This window comes from Protopterus annectens, chromosome 2.part2 (assembly GCF_019279795.1).
Source record: "Protopterus annectens isolate FY-2018-M chromosome 2.part2, PAN1.0, whole genome shotgun sequence".
Taxonomy (NCBI): domain Eukaryota; kingdom Metazoa; phylum Chordata; order Ceratodontiformes; family Protopteridae; genus Protopterus; species Protopterus annectens.
In genome coordinates this window covers 733969083-733996624 of record NC_056730.1, presented here as the reverse complement: position 1 = coordinate 733996624, position 27542 = coordinate 733969083, and the positions used below count along the sequence as shown (strand labels likewise).

Genomic DNA, 27542 nt, shown 5'->3' with positions numbered 1-27542 from the left:
AAGGACCAGGTCTGAATGGTCTTCAGCATAACAGTTTCTTATACAAGGTCTGTCCAGGCCAGGGGGAAGGAGGGAGGGTCGCAAGAAAGAAGGCGAGAAGACAACTAACATGGAACGTTATGGTAGGTACATAACTTCTTAATGTTAAGTTGTCAATCTCGCCTTCATTCTTGCTTGATGGGACCGCATCCCTAGCACCTCTATCCTGGGTGGCTCAATGGAACAAACTCTTGAGGACTGTAGAGCCAAAACTGGCTCTGTCCCTGGAGGCCAAGTCCAATTTGTAATGGGAAACAAAAGTGTGAGGAGTAAACAAAGTGAGCGCTGCACAAATAGTGTCCAAAGGAAGTCTAGCTTGAAAAGCTGTAGAAGTAGCTAAGCTCCTAGTTGAATGTGCTTTAGGTTTTGAGCACAGCTGTTTTCCCTGAGTATAAATTTCAGAGATGACCGAAGAAAGCCATCTGGACAAGGTCACTTTAGAAACAGGAAGGCCTTTTTATTATCCGCATAGGAAACAAAAAGTTGATCAGATTTTCTAAATTTTTTGTCCTGTCCAAATAATATCTAAGTTGACGGTGGACATCAAGATAATGTAGCTTTTGTTCAGCTCTATCTGAATAGTTAGAAAAAATACAGGAGATCAATGGATTGATTCAGATTGTTCTTTGAAGCGACCTTAGGTAAAAGGTTGGATTAGTTCTCAAAGATACTCTGTCTTTGTGAAAAACCAAATAGGGGGGTCGAACCGAAAGAGCATGAAGTTCAGATACCCTCCTGGCAGATGTAATAGCCACTAGGAATAAAGTTTTCCAAGAAAGATATTTCAGGGAACAAGAAACAGCTGGCTCGAAGGGGGGAAGAATCAAGGATGTCAGCACTAAATTTAGATCCCACTGAGGAGGAGGATTCCTGATTGGAGGCTTTAGTAGGAAGATTCCTTTCAAGAAGGCCCTGCAGAGCCTATGGGACATAATATTATGATCTGCTATCCCGACATGAAAATTGGAAATAGCAGCCAATTGAACTCTGACTGTGGAAGAAGAGGAGCCTGCATGAAAAATCTCTGCTAAGAAGTCCAGGACTGCCTGAACAGGGGCAGTAAAAGGATCAATATTTTGGGCCTTAGCCCAATAAGAGAAACGTTCCATTTGCTTGTATAAATCCTCCTGGTAGAGGATTTTAGCGAAGTTACTATGATGTCTCTAACTGGGTTAGAGATCAAAGGAAGCCTGGCTAAGGAAGGAAGTGGAGCAACCATGCTGTGAGGTTGAGAGAAGGGATTGACCGGTACAGCTGACCCGATTGGTGAATCAGAAGATCTGGCACTGGGTCCAGATGCCACGGCTGCACCAAAAGGTGATGATGGAGGAAGCAGGAACCAAACTTGTCGAGGCCAGTAAGGGGCAATGAGAATCAATTTGGCTCTCCACGCGTCAGCTTTCTGGATCACCTGAGGGATCAGAGGAAATGGAGGGAAGGCATAAAGAAGTCCCTGGGGCCAATCCTGGGTCAGAGCGTCTCGGGGGGATGGCCTGATAGAGGGAAGAGGCTGAAGAAGTCTGGACATTTGCTGTTTTGGGGAGTAGCAAAAGATCGCAACATGGGCGACCCCATTCCAGAAAAATCTCTTCCGCTATAGATTGCTTGAGAGACCACTCGTGAGGCATGAGGATAGCTCTGCTCAATCTGTCCGCTACAATGTTGGTTTTCCCAGGGATATGCGTTGCTACCAGAAACCGATGAGAGGAGATCGCCCATTGCCATAGTCTGAGCTTCTCGACACAAGGGGTAGGACTTGGTTCCGCCCTGTTTGTTGATATACCAAACTACAGACATGTTGTCTGTGTGGACTGCAATTGTCCCTACGGGAAGAAAGTCGTTGAGGGCTTGCAGCGTTAGAAGAACTGCTCTCATCTCCAGGACATTTATGTGCAGATGGTACTCGAACGGCTGCCACGTCCCATGAACCATCCTGTCCTGATAATGACCCCCCCACCCGATCAGGGAGGCATCCGTGGTGACAGTGGCTATCGGGGATGGGGGTACAAAGTACCTGCCTTGGTGAACCTGAGACGATGTGATCCACCAAGCAAGATGCTCTTTGCATGTCTGTGTCACCAGAATCTGGTGACGCATTGGAAGTTGCTGGTATGACCATTGTGTGAACAGCATCCACTGAAGAAGGCGCATGTAGAATCGAGCCAGGGGAAGAAGAGTAATGGCCGCAGCCATAAGACCTAATACCTTTAGAACCATTCTGGCCTGTACTTTCTTGCTGGCCAAAATGATCCTGACATGAGTCTGAATGTCTGAAACTCTTTGTTCTGTAAGGGTAGCTGACATCCGAACAGTGTTTAAGTTTGCGCCTATGAAGGTAATAGACTGGCAGGGCGATAAGGATGACTTTTCGAAGTTGATTGAGATGCCCAAATGAGAACAAAGGTCTATTGTGTAATCCCTGGCTTGTATAAGCTGATGCCTGGTGGTGGCTGACAGGAGCCAGTCGTCGAGATCTGGAAACACCTGGAATCCTTGGCGTCTCAGGTGAGCCGTGACCACTGCCATGCATTTGGTGAACACTCTGGGGGCTGTAGTGAGACCAAAGGGCAGGGCTCTGAACTTGAAATGACTGGACCCCAGCCGAAAGCGGAGAAATCTCCTGGAGTGTCTGTGAATTTTGATGTGATAGTACGCATCCTGAAGATCTATTGAGCACATCCAGTTGTCCTTCTGTAAGAAGGGCAGAATTGACTGAAGAGTGACCATTCGAATCTTGTCTTCCTGACAGACTTGTTGAGTCTGCTGAGATCCAATATTGGTCTCCAGTCTCCCGTCTTTTGGGGACCAAAAGAACCTTGAGTAGATTCCGGCTCTGAATGGTCTATTGTAACTGGCTGAATGGCTCTTTTTGCAGTAGTTTTGAGATTTCTGACTCTGCAATCTCCCTTAGACCGGGTGGTACATCTGGAAGGGAACTTGAGGGAAGGGACTTTCCTCGAAAGGAATTATGTAACCCTTGGATATGATCGACTGTACCCATCTGTCTTGAGTGAGGGAATGCCAGGCTTCTGGGTACAGTGATAATCTTCCCCGACTGCCTCCAAGGAGGGACAGCCGGGCAACACCTCAGGGATGCTGAAAGGGCTTGTCAGAGAGGCTCCCTGTTTCCCTGGTTCTTGGACCCCTCTGCCTCTAGAGCGGCGTCTGTTGTTGTTACCCCCTCTGCCTCTAGGGGTAAACTGACCACGTGAATCCGGCGTGACTCCTTGGGATTTCTGGAACCACATTTTCCGCCCTTCTGTCCTTTGGGATAAGGTCTAGAAGGGGTGGAAAAACGGACTCCAACAGCAGAAAGAGTCTTGCCGTCCTGCTCGCACCTGGTCAAGGTTTCCTTCACCTGAGGGCCAAACAAGGCTGACCCATCAAAGGGAGAATTTGTGAAGGACGCCTTAAAGGGATCCGCAAAAATCACATAGCCGCATCCAGGCTTGGCGTCTAAGAGCCACACCTGTACCTGCGGCTCTACTCGCTCCATCCGCAGCATAAGATATTAGCCGCATGGAGGAGTTTGCAATGGAATTGAGGGTTCCTAGCTGCGAAGCAATTTTTCTTGAGCCCCTGCAGCTGTAGGATCCTGAACTACTTCACCCAGCTCCTTAAGGATATCCCTCTGGAGTCTGGTGAAGTGACATAGGTAATTCAGCGAACGCATAGCAAAGGTCGCTGAGGAAAACATCCGCTTACCGTACCTATCCATGGTCCTAGAGTCCTTATTAGGAGGATGGACGGGCACGGAAGGATCTGCAAGTTCCTTTTGGTGGCCGCAGCCACCACCATGGCATCAGCGGGACACCCTTAGTAAGGAATTGTTTGTCACACGGGCAGTGATAAATTTTGAAGGCCTCCTAGGGACTGGCTCTACAGAGTCAGGAGCTGCCCACGCCTTTCGTGCAATAACCTGCATAAGGGGGTCGAAAGGCGGAGACACCCAGGAGGTGGAGGGCCGAGATCCAAACGCCTCTAGGTATACTGACTCATCCTCAGAGGGATTATTGGTGGGCCAGTTTCCCCTCTGTTTCAGAAGTTCTAGGATGTCTGAGAAGGAGACATCCTCAGAGGGGATCTAGGGGATCCCTCTGACTCATCAAAGTCAGTATCCGAAGTGACAGACTCGGGGAGTCTACATGCTTCCTCTTACAAGTCCTCTTCCTAGGAGGATCTCCCGAAACATCAGGAGAATCCTCGAAAGAGGGTGAAATTCCCAATGGGGAAACCTGAGGCGGAGGATCTCTGGGTCCTGTAGCAAGAGAAGTGGCAGAGATGTCAACAGGTACTATAGAGGGAGGAGCTACGGGAACAGACTGCTGACTGATACCAGTGGCCAGTACACTCTTCATCACCTCGAATGCTCCCCTCCCAGGCAGGTCCGAGAGAACCCGCTCCGAAGAGCTAGGAACTCCAGGGACCACCGAAAGGGAAGTCTCCGAGGCAGATGTCGGAGCCGAGCTCACCAAGGCCGAGGCTCCAAGGGAAGAGCGGGTTCGGACAAGGGTCCGATGCCACTCACCCCTCGGAGGAGACCATGGAAGCCCGACCACGAATCCCTCTAAGGAAGGTCTCAAGAGGAGATAAGAGTAGAGGCTGAAGGAACAGAAGGGGTATCCGTCCTCCAGCCGTAGCAGTAACCATTCGAAGACTCCAACTCCAAGCTCTGGGGTAGAGTTGAAGGAGGAACTGTAACGGGGTGTGGACCAACAGTCGTCTGTTGAGACGGACTATGTAACATTTGGGCCAGTACCTGTGACTTAAGTAATCTACTGACCACTCTCTCTAGGTCATGATCTGACAACCTGGATGACCTTGAAGATCGGCTCCGATGGCTCCGTTCCGATAGAAGAGGTGAAGCCGGAGCCGAAAGTATCGGCTCCAAGGAAGGAGACCTCGACCTCTTCCTGGAATGAGCCATCGGAGCCGATACTATAGATCCTGTCGGAGCCGACCTCTCGGAGCCGACAGGAAGCCTCGATGTATCGGCTCCAGCGGGAGCCGATACAGCCACCAAAGTAACGGTGTCGGAGCCGATCGGAGCCGACACCGATGCCTGTGCCACATGGGTGTCGGAACCGATCGGAGCCGACAATCGAAGTGTCGATACAGATTCGGCACCGATAGCCATCGGTGCGAAGGCTGTTAAGCCAGAATCGGCTCCAGCCGAGCCGATCTCGACTCGGCACGAGTCGGGCGAGGCCGCAGGCTTAGACACAGAAGCCTGGGCCTTGGAAGATTTAACTGATTTGGATGGAGCCGACTTAGCCGGAGAGCCCTCCGGCTTAAGAAGGCCCCTAAGGATCAGTTTGTTGCGTCTTTCCTGCAGGACTCTCTGGCTGAAGGAATGACAAATAGCACAGGAGTCCTGCAGGTGAAGAGGCCCCAGGCAATACAGGCAAGAAGTGTGACCGTCTGTCAGAGACATCTTCTGACAGCACGAGTCACACTTCTTAAAACCTGAGACCCTCTCCTTTGACATGGTGCTTTACACAAACACACACACACACCAGTCAAAAAATTAACTTAAATAAAATACCAAAAGGTATTTCTATAAACAAACACACACACCCTAACAGGGAGGGGATGGGATGGGTAAAGTTTGACTAAAATAAATTAGAAAAGACAGGGATTTTCTGTCACAAAAGGTAAATAATTAACTAATAACTAATAATTAAGGGTTTTTTAAGAAAAAGGGGCTTAAATATCCAAAAAGTGAATCACTTACCAGGAGCTGGTAAAAGGAGGACCTCATAAGCGAAGCGGCAAACGAGATCTGGGTACTTACCGCCTTGCATCATGGGATATGGGGCTGCCTCGAGCTGGTAAAAGTGACTCTCGAGCTTAGCAAGTGCCGAGTCGGAGCCGAGGGATCGGCTCCGAACCCATCAAGCAAGAATGAAGGCGAGATTGACAACTTAACATTGCACAGTGTTACATTATTACTTTGATTTTCATTTAAAATAAGTTCAGAAACTTGATACTACTATCAAGTTAAATGCAATTGCTACAGCCAAGACGTGAGAAAAAGCGGCCCATTTAGTGGTGAGACAGAAACAGATTTTGCAAGCATCAAATGTCAGTAATGACATTTCTGTTGTAAATACTGATATTGCAGCAGTAAAACAGACTCCACCAATCCCAGCAGTTAAATGTTTTTTTTTTATATTAAAAAAAAAAAGTGTCCTAAATACTGGACTTGGAAACACAAGCGTGTAAAAGCTGATGACTTTGTTCCAGTTGTTTCCAATAAAGCTAAACAGGTTACTGATTTAAACATTGTTAGCTTTTCAAATACAAGGTAGCCCATTATGGTTAATGACTGGGCAAATGACGTAAAGTAATATACAAAGTTGGAGCCCAAGGGATAATCAAAGGTATGCTGTAACTCAGATTAATGTTGCCAGTGACATACCAGATTTTCAGAATATGTATAAAAGTTATGATAGTTCAGCGCCAAATCAGTTGGTGTATTTGACTTTGGTCCAGGTTGAAAAGGATGACAGACCATACATTTCATGAAAAAAAAATTGTGGCAAAATGTGTTACTTGATACAGGGATCTCAGTTTCAGTTACAGACTTCTGCCAGAGGAGTCAAGTACAGTTTTCACGCTATCAGGGTTTAAAAGGTCAAAGGTAATTGCAGTTAGTAGCAAGCCTTTGGAGATTGGATTTGTAAATGAAGCCAATCAGTCTGGGAAGAGAATAACAGCAGAATTCTTGTTACATCGCCAGTGTGATAGTACCATTTTGGAAAATTACATAATGTCAAAATTAAGTGTTGTGCTAAATTTTAATAACAGGATATTGTAAAAAATCAGTTTGCATACAGACTTGCAAACGCTTAACAGCAAATATTTATTTCATGCAGGAAAATGTATGTTTATTTTCATGCAGAAAAATGTAAATAAAAACACAGGATGCAATGCTAAAGCTACATTTCATGCAGAAAATGTAAATAAAGTCAGGGCAATAAGCAATGCTGTCAAGATTATAATTGTTAAAAATGCAAATGTTATTTTAAGAACCTGATACTAAACACAATCAAACAAGAAATGAAAAAAAAATAGGTTTAATAGGCCTAACTATAAAGAGAACACTTCAACATTAAAGCAGGCCTTCCTTTACTTCATCAGCGAGTGGAACAATGCAGAGCAAAATTTGGCAACTGTTTATGAGTTTAAGTTATTTCTTCAATGTTTGTTTAAAGTTAAAGCAAGTATATATGTTTTCAGTCTGTCTGTGTTCAGATGGATTCCAGTTTACTTGTGTTTAGGTAACACTGTCAAAGTGTTCTCATGTTTTTTGACAATTGTACAATATTATTAGTTTCAGTATATCTATGTTCAAATAATAATGGTTTGGTTGTCAGGATATAACATGTACCAGTTTCAGTTATGCTTTTATCTGCGTTTAGTTAACAGTGGCAAAAGTTATTTTTTTAGTTTAGTTTCCAGAATATACACAGCTATTTTTAAATGCTCAGTATATGCTAATGTAAACATCAGTCAAGTTTCAGACTATAACATTATTATTCAGCTATGTGTTCAGTATAATACATTTCAGTCACATTATTTAGTCATTAGTTAAGGGTAAAGTGACAGACTTATTTGTAACAGACTTATTACATTATTCAGTCATTAGTTAAGGATAAAGTAATAGAATTATTTTTACAGGCTTATTATTTAAATAATAGGTAGTAATAGTTATTCAATGCACTCAAGCCATAAAAGGGCAAGCTTAATTTGTTAATTAGTTTACAGATTACAGTGCACGTTTACAAACTGCGGTGCACTTTACATTAGTCAGGAATTAAGGACACTAATAGACAATGTAAAGGTATAGACTTAAAATACTGAAAGCATTGGTTTTAGTAAACTATTATAGCTCATAAATATTCATAAAAGTTACAAAACGTAAGTAGCATTATAAAACAAATTTAAATAAAATGTATAGACACACGTTAACACAGAATATGGTAATTATGCTTCAAGGCTTGTTATAACATTATCTTTTTTAGTGCAGATTTCAATTAGTCTTCAGAAAACAGCCATCATGCTTGATAGGCTATACAATATGTTGCAGAAAAAGATGGCAAGGAGGGGATTTCCTCTATATCCAATGCAGTAAAAGAAAATTAAGGTAAAGGGTATAACAAAGGTGAGCCAAGTGGGCTCAACAGTTGAGGCAAATCTGGCAAAGATCCAAGACATGCAAGGAAATGCTAATAAAAGGGCACAATGCAAAGTTGCCAGTCTAGACCTTGGAGTAGGGTTGTAAGCAGCTAATGAAGAACAACCATCAGCTACAAGGTTATGTAGGTTTTCAGAAAATTTGGCCTATCAGAAGGTATAAGTTTTAAAATCCTCAGCTAAAACAAATATGTTAAGAAATTCAGGAGGAGTGTATAGTCTGTTAAGTGCATACTAACCCTACGTGAAAAAAAACTTCTGTTGCAGAAAAGTGCCAGTTTCAGAAAAAGCATGGTACAGTATATAAGTAAATTGTGCAATACCTCTTCTACAGCAAAAGGGGGGTTAAATACTGTACAAGTTTTAAAAGACTCAATCCAAATAGGCCATAAATGCTCAAGTGACACCTAGCGGTCAAAATTAAAATTGCAAGTGTATTCATATCATAAAATTAATTCAAATCACAGTTAAAAAACTTCAATCCAGAGAGGGCAAAAATGCTCGTGACTCCTAGTGGTCAATATTAAAATTGCAGGTTTACCAAATATTTTTTATTTTATTTTCAGATTATAAATCATAAAGTATAAAGCTAACACAATAGTTAGCAATATAAATGTAAGGTAACTACAGAAGTAGGTCCCAGTAGACTTTCATCAGAAACCAGGCTCAGGGGCAACTGTTATATTAGGGATTTCCATTTTAATATAGTTATTACACATTAAACAGGCTAAATGGTAAAATAAATTGTGTTTTATTTATGCATAAAAGACAGTTAAGCAGAAAAGAAAAAAACTTTGCTGGCCAAGCATGAAAAGACAGTTTATTAAAAAGGAAAATAAGCATAAAGTCTCCAATTCAGAATGTTCTTTTCTCAAGGAAAAGATCAGGTTGATCCTTAATGAAGCACATAAAAAGCCTGAGACCAAGGTTAAAAAAAGTTGTTGTGTCTTTCGGCTTTTCCCGGTTAGGGGTTGCCACAGCGGAACTCCAGTCCGCTAATGATTGGCAGTAGATTTTTATGTGCCGAGTTGCCGGCCCTGACGCACAACCTTCAATGAAGGTACACCCATTCACGCATGTCTCCACACAGAAGAGGCACTAGCTGAGAATCGAACAGGGCAACGTCTTACTGTGAAAAGTAAATAAGGAAATTTACGAGACTAAAGCAAAATAATATGCTGTGTTAAGGATAACAAGGCAGTTAAGGTTAGTAAGTTCATTTGACCTGTTACTTCAGAGAAGATGTCTAACACTCAAGCATGAGTACAGAAAACAGGTCATCTAGAGACTATGTCAGTTTACATTGTTCAGGACAATCAGAATATGATGTACAGCAACCTGAACTGTTTATCAGTACTGTTAATCGAGACAGTATTCGGATATTGTGAACATCTAATAAAACCTTATTAAATGAACTACAGTGTTTGGAGAATTGATTCTTAAAATTGCACAAGACTTGGCCCATAAGGGAGAGACTGACACCTATTCAGCACGAGCTTAGGTAATTAAGACTTTTGTTTCTCAGTCTCATTACATACAGTGTTTCCAGCTAACTAGGGTACAGTACAGTATTATCAAATCTTACAGTGGGAAAAGTTTTGAAATTATTTATTGTGGTCTCATTTTTTATATCACAAAAACCTGGAATTTTAACAGGGATGTGTACACTTTTTATATCCACTGTAGCTAAGGCTACTGCAGCAGTGATCAATATGGCGAACATTAAAGGGCACATTCACAAGTGTGGGTAGTACAGTTGTCACACTGCATGAAAAGTGCTGGAGAGGTTGACAACAAATACACAAAGTACCAGAAAGTAAGATAGGAGATGAGAAATTCGGACTCAGATCAGTATGACCAACCTGATCTTTGTAGTAAGAGAGGCAGTTAAGAAGAAGGCAAAAAGCCAGAAAGAGGAAGTTGTCCAACTGGGCATTCTTAGCTAAAACATCCTAAAGATCACATTGCCTTCAGCTGAACAATAATCAAAGAAAAGGAATATTTACTGCAGCTAATAAGCTGTTATCAAGGTGTTGTCATTAGCAGTCACTTAGCTTATCAAGGTAACATACTAATAAAATTAAAAGCCTTTAATAAAATAAGGGATTTGTTGGACCAGACAGCTTAGCTTGCTCTCTATATGGTCAGACATCTTTGAGCTCTCCAAAATGTCTCCACAAACTTCCATGTCTACTTTAGGAAGTGAAATTATATACTACCTCAATGAAACTACTCCAGAAATTATTTAATGGGATACTTCTTTATCAAGTAAGAAAGTTATACCTGATATGACAAAACTTAGCATGTGGCTTTGGACAAACAAATCACAGAAAAAAAGCAATCCTAACCCCATTAGATTTATAGTTCTTGTAATTAGTACTATGTTTCTCAGTCCTATATATCATTTTCATTTCTTGAGCCTTTGGAGAGTCTGAAAAATATCAATTACATCCAGCTGTAATGCTAAGGTCGGTGGATCTGATTGGGATGCCTCCTTCAGCCCCCCAAGGAAATATCATACCTTGCTGAGAATATTTTTCCTACCATTATGAAAGTAAGCTTATTTTTACCATCTGTGATGATATTAGAAGTAAAAGACTGGCAAATGTCACATACAGGCACACAGTGTTCTTCACCTACTTAATATAAACATTCTGAATGCTTTTCTTGAGGAGAAATCTTTGAATGCACACTCAATGTTACCACACTAAGTAAACTGGCAATAAAAAAAAGATTCAGCAACTGAAAAGTAGTTTAAGCACAACAGCAGCAGACATTAAATAACACTTTTCTTAGTACTGAAATGCAAAGCAAAGAATAATAATAATAGGTGAAGTCAAGAACAACAATGAGAATAATGTTGTTAAAAGTGGTAAGGAAGGGAAGGTTGACAAAAATGCCTATGTGCTGGGGATGAGGAACATAGAAAACCTGTGGAGACGCAAATTTCATAAACAAAAACAACCAAATAAATAAATCTATCCATAACTTGGCATCAGGCATTTTGGACAATAAATGAGAAAAAAAATTAACTTAAGTTTTGAAGATAAAAATTACTACAAACCAGCATTTATGACCTGGGGTCATTTCTATTTATTTCTTCTTTCTTTAGAGCTGCCTCAGCTAACAGTCAATCTTCTACATCTCCAATGACCCACACAGCCCATTTGCTCCACTAGTAGATGAGAACTAAAGCACCAGTGCGCTCAGCTGTCACCATTTTTTTTACCCCACAGGCTTGGACCAGTGGCAAGCCTTCGTACAGACAAATGACCCACTCATGTCTCCCATTAGGGAGACAGCTTTCCAGCCCATTTGCTCCGTGGTGGGCATGAGGGTCGGATGTCAGGGAGTGGGCCAGTCCTATCCCCACCACTACAGCAGCTTTACCAGCTGCTTCAAGAGCTGCATGCATGCTTTGGCACACACATAAAATCCCAGCCAAGTGACACAGTGGGCTACTGATGGAGATGCAATATCTTTCTGTCAGGTGTCAGCAATGTAGCTTGCCAAGCTGCCTTGTTCCCTCCAGGAAAGGTGAACTAGTGTCATCAACTCACTCCTATACTCCTCTTCCCAGTCCCTCCAGAGGCAGTTCTGCTACACAAATGTGGATCATCTAGGGTGACCCTTTCGTCTAAGTTAGTGCAATCTTGCAGAAAAGTGCATTAAGCAACTGGAGGTGTGGAAACAGAATCCACATCGGAAGGTGCAAGAGGCAAGGAACACTGCAAAAATATTCTTTAAAACAGTATTTGCAAGTGTGGTTAGCACAGCTATCAGATGGCGGCAGAATACTACGGTTGCCTGGTCAAACACTGGTGAGCTCTGCTTCAGAAGAGGCAAATAAACCTCATTCACTGTAGTTACTAGACGAGCTGTAAACCATCTGTGCAAATGTGTACAATGTGCTGTCTTAAAACTTGCCACAAGCTCTTGACTGCTGCTAAAAAACGGTCATATCTATCCAATTCATTAGCCAAATGAAGAAACGACAAGCAAGAATTCAACTGTAGCTCAGAATCTGAAAAAATAATTTTAGTGTATACTTTTATCATTCTAGACAAAACAACAAGCTTACTACTAATTGTACCTTCTTTTAAACTTTGGTGTCAGCATTTTTTTTCCAGATGCTAATGTATACTAATTATGCAATAATGCTATTACCTGGGAAAAGAAGAGCAGCTCTCTGGACCATCTTTAGTGAGTTATTGTACTTGTGCTGTGAAAAATGCCTACCCATTGCCAGATGGTTCACACCACTGTACAGAAGAGCCTTTTTGGAAAGAAATGACAAAAAGCATAAAATTAATTTATATAGCAAACTATATAAGATATGACTAATAAGTAAATATTAAAGTCAGAGACATACCTTGGCATGATTAAAATTAAGATTCTGAGCAACTTGTCCGGCAACAGCTCCACCCTGGAAGTTAAAATATGTTATTGCAGTAGCATGATTTTTAAAGAATGTTACACAATTGTTTTTAAAGACGGAACGATACAACTTCACCCATTTTCATCAGAATAGAATACAACTTTGCCATTTTTTGTGAAAGAAAAGAAGAATCAGCTGTTACACACACAATGTTGTATGAGCTTGAAACATGACCTGTCAGGCCCACTAAAATATCTACTCAAATACAGCCTCCAGGCAGGATTCATTCCTAGGGAAGGGAAAACCATCTCTCATCCCTCTACACAAAGGTGGACCAAAAACAGACTCAGGGAAGTACAGACCCAAATGTTTGACCAATCTTATATGCAAGTACAAGGAAAGAATTATTGTGGAGCTGATAAAGACATAGGAAATCTTCAAACACAGGACGCATTCCAGTTCAGTTTTGGCAAGGACAGATTATGCCTACTAAACTTGATGGACTTCAAGGTCACTAGAGCCATGGATAAGTGCAAAGTGGTACATACTCTCCATCTTGACTTGATAAAGGCATCTGACACAATACCTCAACTTGGGTATTTATAGATAAACTCACACATTTAGATATAAATCCCTGTGTCACACAATGAAAAGCCAAATAGCTCACAGATCGGACACAAAGTTAATGTTGGGTAATCCACCTCCACCAAGAGGCCTGCTACTAATGGTGTTCCCCAGGGCTTGGTACTGGCACATCTCCTGTTTAGCTAAACAAATTTGCTGATGACTGCAAGCTGGGTGCAAACACTGAATCCTTCAGAGATGTAGATATCCTCCAGGAAGGTCTGACACAGACAGATAACTGGTGCCAGAAAGTACAGTTGTGTACACTTATCATAAATGGAGATGTTTGAGTGTATTCACTGTTGCAGTCATTACATTTGGGTTATCTGCCTGCAGGTAGCCCTCAGCCGGCCTGAACACCAGAGTCTTATAGGTTCATAGGTTCATACTAGACTATCTGCCCTAGGGCATTTATAAGCCTGACCAGAGTGTGTTGGGCTTTCGCCACCCATTTTAAATTAATTTTGCTATGCCCTTTTTCGAGGTTAGTATACTGTGCCTCTGTCTAACAGTGACACAGAAGTGATACCCGGGGTAAACCTACGATCTCCCATCCACTCATCAAGATTCCTCTTGAAGAGAGTCAATGAGGGTCTCTGCCTAACCTGGACTGGGATTTTATTCCAGAGTGAAGGGAGCCTCAGGGTTATGAATCTGTCCCTCCAGCATGTCCTATTTATTTCAGTGCTGAGGTTCAAGTCTCTCGAGTGCATAGCTCGATGGGATTTGGATTTTCTGAGGTGCAGCATGTCCATTAATTCCTGGTTGGACATGGCTTTATACATCAGGCACAGATTGCCTCTGAGCAGGCGGTATGCCACTGAGTAGAGCTGGAGTTTCTTTAACTGGGCAGCATATGGCATCTGTTTGAGCCCTTTGATCCTCTTGGTGAGGTACTTTTGGGTCTTTCCAGTTGCTGCAGGTGTCTGGTAAGGTACATCCCAAAAGGGGCATTGTACTCAATTATGGGCCTGATGAGGGATGAGTAAAGAGGTACGATGACCTCCCCTGATCTAGATATGAATCCCTTCATGATTAGGTGGGCTATATAAAATGTTTTTCTAACCACTTTGGCCACGTGGTTGTCAAATGAGAGATTGCTATCAACTTGGGTCCCCAGGTCCCTAATTACTTCTGTACTTAATGGATTACCACCTATGTGGTAATTTGTGGGCACTTTGTTTTTGCCAAAGGGGATGACTATACACTTTTTGGTGTTTAGCTTGAGGCACTGGCTATGGCACCAGTTGTCTGTTTCTATGAGGCCCTTTTGGAGGATGGTTGTGTCGGCTGGCGAGTCGATTATGGCGTCCAGTTTGCAGTTATCTGCGAACTTGGTCAGCCACAGTCCTTCCGTGTTGGCCTGTACCTCCGAGAAATATACACCGAACAAGAGAGGTCCCAGGACTGAGCCTTGTGGGACGCCACTTGTAACTGGTTTGGAGTCTGACATGGCTCCAGCAATTCTAACCATGTGGGTTCTGTCCTTGAGCCAGTTTGCAACCCATCTAGTGACATAGGGGTTTATATTTAAGCTGGTGAGCTTATCTATAATGCCCAAGTGGGGTATTGTATCAAAGGCTTTTGCGTGGTCCAGGTAGGCTGTGTGGATAACCTTCCCCTCGTCAATGGCCTTGGTGACTGTTTCAAAGAAATCAACCAGGTTTAAGAGGCAGGATCTGCCCTTAACAAGGCCGAACTGGGCAGGATCCAGTGTCTGTAGGTCCCCAATATCTTTATTTATGAGGTCCATGATGATCTTTTCCATAGCTTTGCAGACCAAGCTAGTCAGGCTTACGGGGCAATAGTTTCCAGGATCCATTGAGGCACCACCTTTGTGGAGAGGGACCACTGTTGCTGTACGCCACTCTTTGGGTACATATCCTGTAGTAAGGCTGAGACTGAACAGTAGTTTTATGTTTGGGTTTAGCTCTTCTTGGAGTTCATGTAGGACACAGCCCGGGACACCATCTGGTCCCATTGATGCTGTGTTTTTTGCTTTGAAGAGAGCGGCTCTTACCTGAGCAACTGAGATGTCAGGGGGGCAGCACTCTGCTGGGATAAATATTTGCCCTTTTGGTGGGGAAGGGGGGGGGAGTTTGCGCTGAACATGTCAGCTAGGATGTTGGCAATGTCTGTGGGTTCGATGTATTTTTTGTCATTTTGGACTAATTCTGAGCATATCTGGGAATTCCCACCCAGGTTCCTAACATAACTAAAGAAAGCCTTGTGATTACCCTTAGTGTCCTGTGCAATTTTTCTCTCGAAGCTGGCCTTAGACGATTTTATGAGTGCCCGTACTTTTTTGCTAATACTGATCAGAGATGCCTTCCCTTTTTGGGATTTTGCTCTATCATGTAGTAGCTTCCTCCTTCTATTGTATAGTTTGTTTATGGCTGGGGTCCACCAGACAGGACATCTGCCTTTGGAGGATTGGGTCTTGGTTTTATTTGGGATACATGATCCATGCATTCCTGAAGGTGTTCATAGAATGCGTTTATAAAGGATTCTGCGGTCTGGGCCGTATTTTGCACAGGCTCGGGGGCTTTGAAGGATTCCACCTCAGTTTTGAGGAGTGTGAAATTTGCTTTAGAGAAGCTTTTCACTGTGGTTTTCTGGGCAGGGGGTGGGATCGGGATGTGAATATCCAGTGAGATTAGTTTATGGTCTGATCTTACCAGTGAGGGATACACATCTGGTCTGGAGCATAGAGTCCCCATGCTGGTGATGATCAGGTCCAGTATGTTTTCCCCTCTTGTGGGAGTGGTAACAAGTTGCTCCATAGCATTTGAGTTTATAAATTCTAGGAACCTTTGGGCTAGGGTGTTGGAGCTAGAGTAATGCTCCCAGTCTATGTTTGGGTAGCTGAAGTCTCCCAATATAATGGTGTTTGGAGAGACCTTCATATTTTCCAGTGTTCTCAGGAAGGCAGAGTGGGGTTCCTGGGTTTGGGAGGGTGGTCTGTAGCAGGCTATAAACTGGAAGGCAGTTTTACCCACAGTTAGTTGCACATGGATAGTCTCTGATGCTTCGTGCTGTGCCACCAACCTGGAGGTGCGGGTATCTTTGACGAATATTGATACTCCCCCTTCCTTTTGTGGTTCGGTCCAAGTTTTGGGGCCGAAAAGCATGATATGAGGTATAACCTGGTAGTGCTGGGTTGCTCTCGGGAGCCTTGAACCAGGTTTCTATTATTGCACAAATATCGATGTTCTCCATGCTAAGGAGAGTTTCGAGTACGTGCATCTTGAGATTTAGACTTCTGGCATTGAGTAGCATTACTCTTAGTTTCTTATCCCTTGTGATACCTATGGAGGTGGGTTTGTCTTTTGAGCCTTGCCTAAAAAAGGCACTATGGGGGAAGCAAGAGCCTTTGCCAATATCCGAAAGCCCAGGGGTGACAGGTGCAAGCCGTCCCTAGCGAAGCATCGTGGCTTGTCGAGCATGTAATCCCAGGCTGACAGGCACTGGATCCCCTTTGAATGACACCAATACTTAAGCCAATTGTTGAAATTGATCATCTTGTCTTCATATTGTGGCATCATTCTTGGTGAGGGCAAGATGCTACTCAAGGTCAGGGTCATACCGGCCTGGGCTACATGCTCAGAGAGCTCCTCTATGTCTCTTTTCATGTAGTCCAGGGAGGTACGTCTCAGGTCATTCACACCAGCATGGACAATGACAGTGTCATATTTGTACTTGCCTTGGAGTGACCTGAGTGCTTGTGTTATGTGGTGGATCCTAGTGCCCGACAGGCAGCTCACTGTGACCTTCTCCTTGCTCAGCCTGGTGAGCGGGACGTCAGTGTGCCTGACAATAGTCACCTATTACAAATGTATCAGGTGTGTTGTTTAGCCTTAAGGGCTGTGACTGTTCAGCACACTGGCTTTGTGAGCTATGTGTTGCACGTGTTTTGTTTTGGGGTAGCGGTTGCTTGGGTGTCTGCTTTGGAGGTCTACGCTGCTTAGGCATATTTTTATTTAGAGCCTCCGAGTATGTTTTTGTGTGTTTATGTGTTTGGTTTGCTGTCGTGGTAGGTCTATGTGAGACTGGAATTGTAGTGAGTGTGGTTTCCTTCTGCTCCTGACTGGTTACGCCAGTACTGAGTTGAGAGAGCTTAGCCTCCAGTTTGGCTATATGGTTGCATCTCTCACATGTATTGAAATTTGTTGGGAGGAGGAGAGGGTTGTATGTGTACATGAGGCAGTTGTAACATTGCCTCAAGATTCCCAGATTCACCAGCTGGACCGGAGAGGAGATTGACAACTGACCTTTGGACATGCTAGAATAGTACTGCGAATTCCTTTATAATTGAAAAAAAAGGGCCAATGGGGAACAAGGTACTCAAGGGGAGTTTGTGAGGGTGTAGTGCTTTTAATTTTTTAGTGCTGACTTATATAATTGCTTTAGTAAGCAAGTGCCAGGTAACTTAAATGCAAAAACGACAAACAGTAACTTTCTTTCAAGTGAAACAAGGAAATAAGTACAGTAAGCAATGCAGATATCACTAGGGATCCACAGAATCACTGAAAAGCTGTGTTTTAGGTGGAATTAGCATTTCAGGGAAATAACAAGCATAGAAACAAAACTAGATTCAGCAGGCCTGGATCTAGTCTATGCTACAGCAAACAAGGTGTAGCAATTTCAGTAAGAAACAGTTCAAATATGCAGGCACTATAAGCCTTTAACCAGAAATTCCCAGCTCAGAAGGGCAGAGTCCAGCCTCTCCTCCCACAAGAGTGCAGACCACGAACCTTCTTAATGTAAAATAACTGGCCTGAAGCCCAAGTGCTTAAACCAGAACTAATACACTTTTAGAATAACAGATACTGAGCCCTCAATCAGCAGTTCCCAACTTAGAAGGATGTAAGCTACCTGTCCTGCCATCACAGTGCAGACCACAAACCTTCCTAATGTAAAACAACTGGTCTGAAGCCCAAGTGCTTAACCCAAAAGACTTAGAATGATAGCTACACTTCAATAAAGTTACTACCAAGCAGTAACAAATACAATTGAATACTTTACAGAATGCCTGGATTAGTGCTCAAGTTATACAAACAAAGCTAGATTCAGCAGGCCTGGATCTAGTCTATGCTACAGCAAACAAGGTGTACCAATTTCAGTAAGAACCAGTTCAAATATGCAGGCACTATAAGCCTTTAACCAGAAATTCCAAGCTCAGAAGGGCAGAGTCCAGCCTCTCCTCCCACAAGAGTGCAGACCACGAACCCTCTTAATGTAAAATAACTGGCCTGAAGCCCAAGTGCTTAAACCAGAATTAATACACTTTTAGAATAACAGACACTGAGCCCTCACAATCAGCAGTTCCCAACTTAGAAGGATGTAAGCTACCTGTTTTCTGCCACTACAGTGCAGACCACAAACCTTCTTAATGTAAAACAACTGGTTTGAAGCCCAAGTGCTTAAACTAAAAGGCTTAGAATGAGTTACACCAAGCAGTAATAAATACAATTGAGTACTATTAAGATGACGCAAAAGCAAAATAACGTAGGAAGAAACACAAATACAGTAAAAGCAGATAACATTTTTATTTATTTTTTTGAGTGAGCAAATGAGATGGGCCCAGGAGTTACAGGACAGAAACAAGTGCAAATGCAGGCCTTTAAATCAGAAAGTTGAGAGAGATGGAAGACCGCCCAAACGGCCAATAACTACAAATTCTGGGCCCGAACCACTCCTTATGTGGTAGACAGGTTACCTAATGCTTACCACTCCCACTGATAAGCTAGAAGGCTTCCCTCCAACACAGAAAGGCTTGGGGGGCTCAGAAGCTTACAAACAGTCCTGGATACAGCAAATCTGTATCTGGAACACTAATTACAGGAAAGGAAGGAAACAGGCTTACAATTTTTTTTTTCCAGAAAAGTAGTAAAAACAATTCACATGCAGTGCAAGCTGGCACACTTGAGTATGTAGCAATATTAGTCCACACACAGTTTGAAAAAATGTAATTAAATTAAAAAGGACTAAAAGCAAGTGCAGAAAGGGTTTATTAGGTAGAATGCGGTAAATAGATGGGGCTGGGGTAATGTCCTAGATCAAATCTACAGTGGGGTGGGCACTGCAAAAGCCACCAAATTTAAACTACAACCAAGAACAGGGAAGGGGGTGGGGAAAACAGTTTCAACAGAGATGTGAGGAATCACAGTGCAAATTATAAAACCAGAAAAGTATATACTGATCTCTGTATATTTGCAGAACAGTAAGACAACAGATATCCAAGCAACAATTTAGCTCTATAATACAGAAAAATATACTCAGCCCTATATATTTGCAGATAGTCTTGTAAGGCTCACTCTCAGTGCACAGGTTCCAATTTAAATGTAGGCTGTTATTAGCAGGTCAAATTGAGGGAACCTGGAGTTAAGCAACACACAAGCTATAAAAACTGGTTATATCAGCTGAAGACAAGGCAGAAAATGAGGGGGGGGAGACAGATTCCTGCTTCTTCCATGACGCCAGGGGTATAAAACATGCAGCCGACGCCAATACATCAGTTTTTCTTGCCCCAGATGTCAGGTGTCCCCATAATGGGAAGCAGTTATATATTATGTTACACCTCCAACAAAAAGCAAATACACCAGAAAGCTCAAATACACCAAAAAAGAACAAAAGGTAGAGCCAAGAGAAGTCAGGAGGCTGGAGGGTGGGTAACCAGGACTGCAACAGTGAATACACTCGAACATCTACATTTATGGTAAGTGTACACAACTGTACTATGTTCTTCATGTTTGATGGTTGCAGTTATTACATTTGGGTAGATTCCCAAAGCTAAGGAAGGGAGGATGAAGTTAGAGAGCATTGGGACCAGCTATTAAGCCCTGCAATACTGCCAGTGGCAAAACAGCTCTGGATTTAGAAAAAATAGGCATGTGGTAATGCTTGGTGAAGGTATGAATAGAGCTCCAGGTAGCAGCTTTTAGGATGTCCCTGGTAGGGACCCCTCTGAGAAAGGCTGTAGAGGTAGATGCAGCCCTGGTGGAATGGGATCTTATCTCCTGTGGTGTAGGTTTTCCATGGTGCTTATAGCAGAAATGAATGCAATCGGCTATCCATTAAGAAATGGTTTGCTTTGAAAAGGCCTTCCCCTCTGCCCCTGCAGCAAAGCCAACTAGCAGCTGTTCAGATTTTCTGAGAGGCTTAGTCCTGTCCAAATAAAATCCAAGTTGTCTGTGCACGTCCAAAGAATGCAGAATTCATTCTCCTTTGTTTTGTGGATTCGGGAAAAAGGTAGGCAAATGAATGGACTGATTTAGGGCCACACTAGACACCACCTTGGGAATAAAGGAAGGATTGGTCCTGAGGGAAACCCTGTCTGCATGGAAGATAGTGAATGGCTCCACTGCCATGAGGGCCTGTAATTCAGACACTCTTCTTGCTGAAGTGATGGCTAGAAGGAAGGCTGTTTTCCAAGAAAGGAATTTCAACTCTGCAGTTGCAGCTGGTTCAAATGGAGGGAGAGTGAGCTTTTCCAAGACAAAGTTAAGGTCCCAGGCTGGAGTAGGGGCTTACCTGGGGGGGGGGGGGGTCTTAAATTTTTAGCCCCTCTGAGGAACTGCTTTAACAGGGGGTGAGAGAAGAGAAGTGGTTCACTGTTAAAATGTGCTGAAATTGCAGAGGCATGAATTTTAATTGACGAGAAGGATAGGTCCTTGTGAAGCATTTCTGTTAAGTACTGAAGAATATGATGTAAACTGGGCACTGTAGTGCCCATACCCTGGGTCTGGCTTCAGGAACAGTATCTTTTCCACTTTTCAGCATAGGATTTTTTAGTACTAGGTCTCCTTACTTTCAGAATGACCTCTAGCACCTGCTTACTGAGGGATGCTATTGGAGAGCTCAATAAATTAGTCAGACTGCAAGGTTCAGTGTTTGAAGCAGAGGGTGCAGAATCTGGCCCGCCTGATGGGACAGCAGGGAAGGTGTCTGAGGTAGGTGCCACGGATCCAGCAGTATCATGCTGCGCAAGAGGGGGTACCAGTGCTGGCGAGACCAGTCAGGTGCAATAAGAGTTGTTCTTGGTTTGCCCTGTTTGATCTTTAGCAGAACCTTCGAGAGGAGAGACAGAGGGAGAAAGGCATAAACCGAGAGGCTTTCCCAGGTAAAGGACAGGGCATCTGCTTTCCAAGCTTGACTGTGGGGAGTCCTTGTGCTGAATTTGCCCAACTGGTAGTTCTGGGGGAAGGCAAACAGGTCCATCTCTTTAGTCCTCCATTTGTTCCGCAAGAGGTTGAATATTTTTGGTTCCAGTTTCCATTTGAGTGGGTCCATGAGATTTCTGCTTAGGTCATCTGCCAGTGAATTTAGCTTGCCTGGCAGGAATTGAGCTTGCAGGTGCACTTGGTAGCTCAAGGCTGTGTTCCACAGAGCCATGGCTAGTCTGCAGAGAGGGTATGAGTGGGTTTCCCCCTGCTTGTTTATGTACCACATAACTGTGGTTGTTGTCTGTCTTTACCAATAATTGTCCTGGAAGGATGTGGTCCATGAAGGCTGTCAGGGAATTCTGTACAGCTAACATTTCTTTTTGGTTGATATGCAAGTGCATCTGACTCGGGTTCCATTTGCACTGAATGCACTGCCCTGCCAAGTGAGCCCCCCATGCATAGTCTGATGTGTCTGTAGTTAGGGTTTGGGTGGCAGGGGGTAGATTGAAAGGGAGCCCCTTGTTGAGGTGGCAGGCCTCTGCCCATCAAAGGAACTCTGTCTTTATACAAGGAATGATAGGAATCATTGATTCCAGGTCCTGAGAATGTTGACACCACAGGCTTTTTAAATACCATTGTAGTTTCCTCATATGCAGTCTTGCATATGGAATTAGTAGAATGCAAGAGGCCATGAACCCCAGGGCTTGCAAAATTTTCCTTGCAGATAGCTGTGTCTTTGTGGCCAGTAGTTTGAAGTAGGTTGTCACATAAACTTGTTTCTCTGGCAAGAGGTAAGCCATCTGGGAAGTTGTGTTCAAGCTTGCTCCCAGGAATACAATCTGTTAGCAGGGTACTAGATGAGATTTCTTTTTGTTGATGGTGTACCCCAGCGAGGTTAGAAATTTCTTTACAAATGCCAGATGTTTTAATAGCATGTCCCGGCTTTCTGCCTGAATCAGACAATCGTCCAGGTATGGGTATATCTGAATATTTCTCTGCCTGAAAAATGTAATGGCTGGAGCTAGACACTTTGTGAATACCCTGGGCGCAGTAGATAAGCCAAAGGGAAGTGCAGAGAACTGATGGTGCATGGAGCCTACTCTGAAGCGTAGGTATTTCCTGCAAAATTCCCTTATTGGAATGTGCAGGTAAGCTTCCTTTAAGTCTAAGGTTGCCAACCGGGCATCTTTCCCTAGCATAGGAATCAGCTGTTGAAGTGTTAGCATTTTGAATTTTGGGATTACCAAAAAGGTGTTTAGAATAGAGAGGTCCAGGATAGGACGCCAGGAGCTGTCTTTTCTGGGTACCAGGAAAAGTCTTGAGTAAAAACCTTGTCCCCTTTCTTCTGCTGGGACAGATTGAATAGCCCTGATACTTAGAAGAGAGAGAACCTGCTGTTGAGCCTCTGCCCACTGCTTTTGGGGTAGGTCTGGGCAACTGTTTGGGGTTGGTAAGGTGTGGAAGTGGAATCTGTATCCTTGGAAAACTATATTTAAAATCCATTTGTCCTGGGTAATGAGTTTCCAGTTTTTTAGCATGCAGTGTGAGATTTCCTCCTAAGGGAGCAGGCAGTTGAGCAGGGCTTGGAAGGGTTAAGGTCAAGTCATTGTGACATTTTTCAGTAGGGGGTGTCTTACTACTTCCAGCTTTGGAAGTGGGAGACCCCCACTGCTTAAACCTGTGTGTAGCCTGAGACTGTAACCTAGGTGGTCTGCTGTTCCTGGGTTTGGACTGAAGGCCTGGAAGAGACTGGAAAGGACCAATTCTTAGAAGGCCAATGCCTACTAAATCTGGGAGGCTGTACTTGCAGGAAATCTTTAACAGTGTGCATAGATTTAGCTTTTTCCTCCATCTTTTTAAAGACGACTTCTGCTTTGTTGCCATACAGGCAGTCTTGGTTTAAGGGAGCATCCAGTAATTTAGCTTTAACATGATCTTGCAAGTTTTGCTCCTTAAGCCAAGCATGCCTTCTAAGTACAGACCCAGTGACAAGCAGCCCTGCAAGATGCTTCTAAAGAGTCAAAACCACATTGCAAAGTATGTTTACCAACTTGTTCAGCATAATGCATTAAATCCTGTAATTATGTTCAGCACAGTCAGGAATCAGCATTTTCTGTTTAAGTAGTCCCATAATATGCTGCTGATACTTTAACATATGAAACTGGCAATTTAAGGCCATAATGGCCAAAGTAGCAGAGGTGTATACCTTCTTACCCCATCTGTCAAAGGCCATGGAATCTCTATCAGAGGGGATAGGGTTTTTGGCAGCAGTAGCCTTAATGCCCTTTGGTCCTTGGGAAATGGGCTCTGGATCCGCAGTAGGATTCTTGAAGAGGAACTTGTGAGAGTCGGGTACTCTGTAATACCTTTCAGGGAGCTGGAGGTAAAGTGTCTGGGGCCAGGCTAGATTCCAAGAAGGCATCATCTACAATGTCCGGAACAGGATGGATAGCTAAAGGCCTGTGTTGAGGGAAGAGTAAGAATTCCCTAAGCCTCTTTTTGGAGTCAGAGTAATCTTGGCTTTCCCAGCGGAAATGCTCCTTAAGAGTGTGCAAGGTTTCACCAAAAGAAAAGTCTTCTGGAGGGGAAGCAGAGGGAATGGAATCCTCTGTCACAGAATCCTCATAGGTAGATAACGGCAAATCCTAGTAATCAGAAGAAAGAGAAATATTAGAATCCTGATCAGAAAAATCAGAAGGAAAATCAGTTCTAGGTCTCTTAGAGGGGGGAAGGCTGGCTTCCCCTAATTAAAGTAATAAGGTCTTCAGCCATTCTAAGCATTTTTTTTAGGCCTATGGGCCTGACCATGTGGTTTGGACATCTGTTTTCTAGGCGTGGGTCGAGGTTTAAGCCTTGATGAAGAAGATGACATTGGTTTAAAATGCAAATTTGTAGGCCTGAATACACCCTCAGAAGCCGGTGCCTGCACAGCGGCTCTGGACCCATCCAAGGCAGACATCTGCAGGTTCCATACTCGAAGAAGCATCTCGCAGCATACCAGACTCCGAATGGGTCTCAGTAGAGGCCTGTGAATCTGAAGTAGCAGGTATCAGGGGCTGTGAAAGCGCCTCACTGAGTACCAGCGAACTGGCGACTAGCTTAACGGAAGCGTCATTGGCAGTTTCAGACCTATGCAGTCTGTCTTTGTCTTTATCCTTAAGTTTTTTCAGAATATCAGTATTCAGATGACTTACCGAAACCATTTCTGGATAGTTAAACCGAGTACCAAAATAATTTGCTGTGAAAATAGACAGACGACGAATAGTTCGGGGGTTGAATAAGTCACAAAACTGACAGCGAGGGACGTCGTGGTCTGGGCCTAAGCAAGGAATGCAGTATGAATGAAAATCTTTGTGAGGTATTTGCTTTCCACAGGTAAGACAACTGTTAACTTTTACTGACAAAGAGCAAGAAAAAGAATCTCCAATGGGGTACTTAGCTTTTTTCGAAGACTTTGGTTCTGAAACTCCAAACTGAAAATTTCAGGAGTCGGCCGACTGGCACTTGTGAACTGCTACTGCTTCGGGCACCGCGCAGCAAGAAAGACTGATGTAATGGCATCGGCTGCATGTTTTATACCCCTGACGACCTGACGTCATGGAAGAAGAGACAGCATCCGACGCAGGAATCCAAGACTCTGGTATTCAGGCCGGCTGAGGTCTACCTGCAGGCAGATAACCCAAATGTAATGACTGCAACAGTGAAACACGAAGAACATCCATAGCCTAAAACTCAGTGCAAAAAAATGCATAATTATAATCTTTGGGAAGATGACTAACCCTGATATTACTATACTGATAGCACTCCCCAAAGAGTAGATCCATTAGTAAGGGACTTGGGAACTCAGGTTGACACTAACCTGAACTTTGATCACCATGTGTCCATGGCAGTGAGAAAATCCTTCTACGTGGTGCAACTCATAAGTAAGGGCATGGCAGCCAGACAATAAGGAGATCATAATAATTATAATCAGCCATCATTAGACCAATAATAGAGTATAATGCACCCTTTGGCATATGCCAGGCATTTGCAAGAGCTGGAGAGGCCACAGTTGTTAACTATGCAGAATGCCTCAAAGCACTGTCTATGTACTTGGTCTCCTACAGATTACTGAGGGCCGATCTATGCCTAACCTACAAGGCATTCTCCAATCCAGCCCTGATGGACCTGCTACACATTCACAAAACAAACAGCACTACCATTATCTGATCTAAGGTTCTAAACACATGACATGTGAATGCAATATTGGAGAAATAAAACTGCAACAGATCTGTTCTAAACAAAGGAACTGTTACCCCTAGAGAATAATCTTTACAAAAGCAGGTATCCATACAGACATAGTTTCATAATACTGAGTCTTGATTTAAAAAAACAAAAGCTACAGAAATCCATAAAACTAATGAGAGCATAGGTTCATAGGTTGGTACTAGGCTATTGGCTCTAAGGCCTATGCAAGCCTAGCCATAACAATTCCCTGGATATTTCATCCCACAATATTTACTTCTCTGGGCCCCTGTCTAGCAGGGCGACTGAAATGATCCCCGGGGTGAATTTCCTATCTCCCATCCAATCATCAAGGTTCCTTTTGAAGAGGGCCAATGAGGCGCTCTGTTTGACATGTATGGGCAGTCTATTCCAGAGTAGGGGGAGTCTCTGGGTCAGGAACCTATCCCTCCAGCATGTTTTGTTCATTGTGATGATAAGGTTTAGATCCCTGGAGTGTGTGGCTCTGAGGGATTGGGATTTCTTTACGTGGAGCATGTCCAACAGCTCAGGGTTTGACATGGCCTTGTATGTTAAGCAGAGATCTCCTCTGAGTAGACGATCTGCCACAGAGTATAGCTGGAGTTTGTTTTAGACAGTCAGCATATGGCATCTGCTTTAGGCCTGTGATTCTTTTATAACAGGGATGACAAACAAGCCTGAAACAAAAAATGAAGGTACACCACAAGATATATTTTACAGGATGTTGGGGTCTGTGGAACACGAGGATGAAGCTGTCTTTGACCTAGGCAACTGGGGTTTAATAGCAATCCTAGCATTGGAACAGCCAAGCAGGAAGAAATCAAGGGACTTGCCAGAATGCCTCTCTTGGAGGGAGAGGGGTTGCACATGTCCTGAGCCATGGAAATGGGTCAATTTCACTACTGAAGACTGGGAGCACCACCTTCCATGTTTTGAGGCTGATGGATGGGGTTGCTAGCTTGCTGGAGATATCTGTTGTGGAAGTGTGGAAATATCCAATACTGACAGTCCATTGTACATCTCATCTTCCACTGTGGAGGTAAGCAAGCACAGGAATGTAAAGGTAAACTTTTACGCTTGGAGGATGGGATGAACGGGTCATTGGCAGAGAATGAGCAGCTTAATGGCAGCAGTGGGGGTAATTATATATATATATATATATATATATATATAGATATAGATATAGATATACACACACAGACACACACACACACACACACATATATATATATATATATATATATATATATATATATATATATATATATATATATGCACACATACGTGGGTCGACTCCAGATCACCGAAATCCCATTTCACTGAAATTCATTTTACTGAGACCAAATCACCTAACTTTCAAAATACTGAAAATTCATTTGACTGAATTGTAAGCTATAGACTTGATGTGGGTTTGTAATCGCCTTTAACATGTTTGTGACAGAAAGAATTTCTGTAACTTACAGTGCTGATTGTCAGAATACCGACTGTAATGTTGAAAGTGGTGCTGTAATGTTTTTAAATGTTGGTATGTAGCTTTACATTTGAATGAGAAGTTTCTAAAGTAATATGGCAGATGTTTTGTGTGTTCCCAGCAGCAGTGGCACTGTGTAGAGTACTGTGAGGCAAGTAAAAGGTATACAACCTTTTCCCCACTGCAGTGTGATCCTGGAGTTAGTATATATAGTTAAGGGGGGTGTGGGGGCATGGCCCCACTTAGTTTAGTTTTATACTGTCTGGTTTCTGTTAAGATGATAAGTAAGTAGTTTTTAAGTTGTGGAAAAGAGGTAGCCATTAGTACTGCTAGTGTGTTTGTCTATGGTTTCCCATTAAGTCTTTTGAAATTTAGCATTGTAAGCTAATGAGATTCAGTGAAATGAGCCCAGAAATCAAAG

The 27542-nt window shown here is 43.2% G+C and overlaps 1 protein-coding gene across 1 annotated transcript in view; it reads right to left on the bottom strand.

Moving 5' to 3' along the window:
- TTC37 (tetratricopeptide repeat domain 37) overlaps positions 1-27542 on the bottom strand; it is a 2356248-nt gene that overhangs the window by 411392 nt on the left and 1917314 nt on the right. The window contains exons 33-34 of the mRNA XM_044064132.1: positions 12611-12664; positions 12406-12514 (exon numbers count right to left, since the gene is read on the bottom strand). Coding sequence (XP_043920067.1) covers positions 12406-12514; positions 12611-12664 — 163 coding nt within the window. The remainder of the gene's footprint in view (positions 1-12405; positions 12515-12610; positions 12665-27542) is intronic.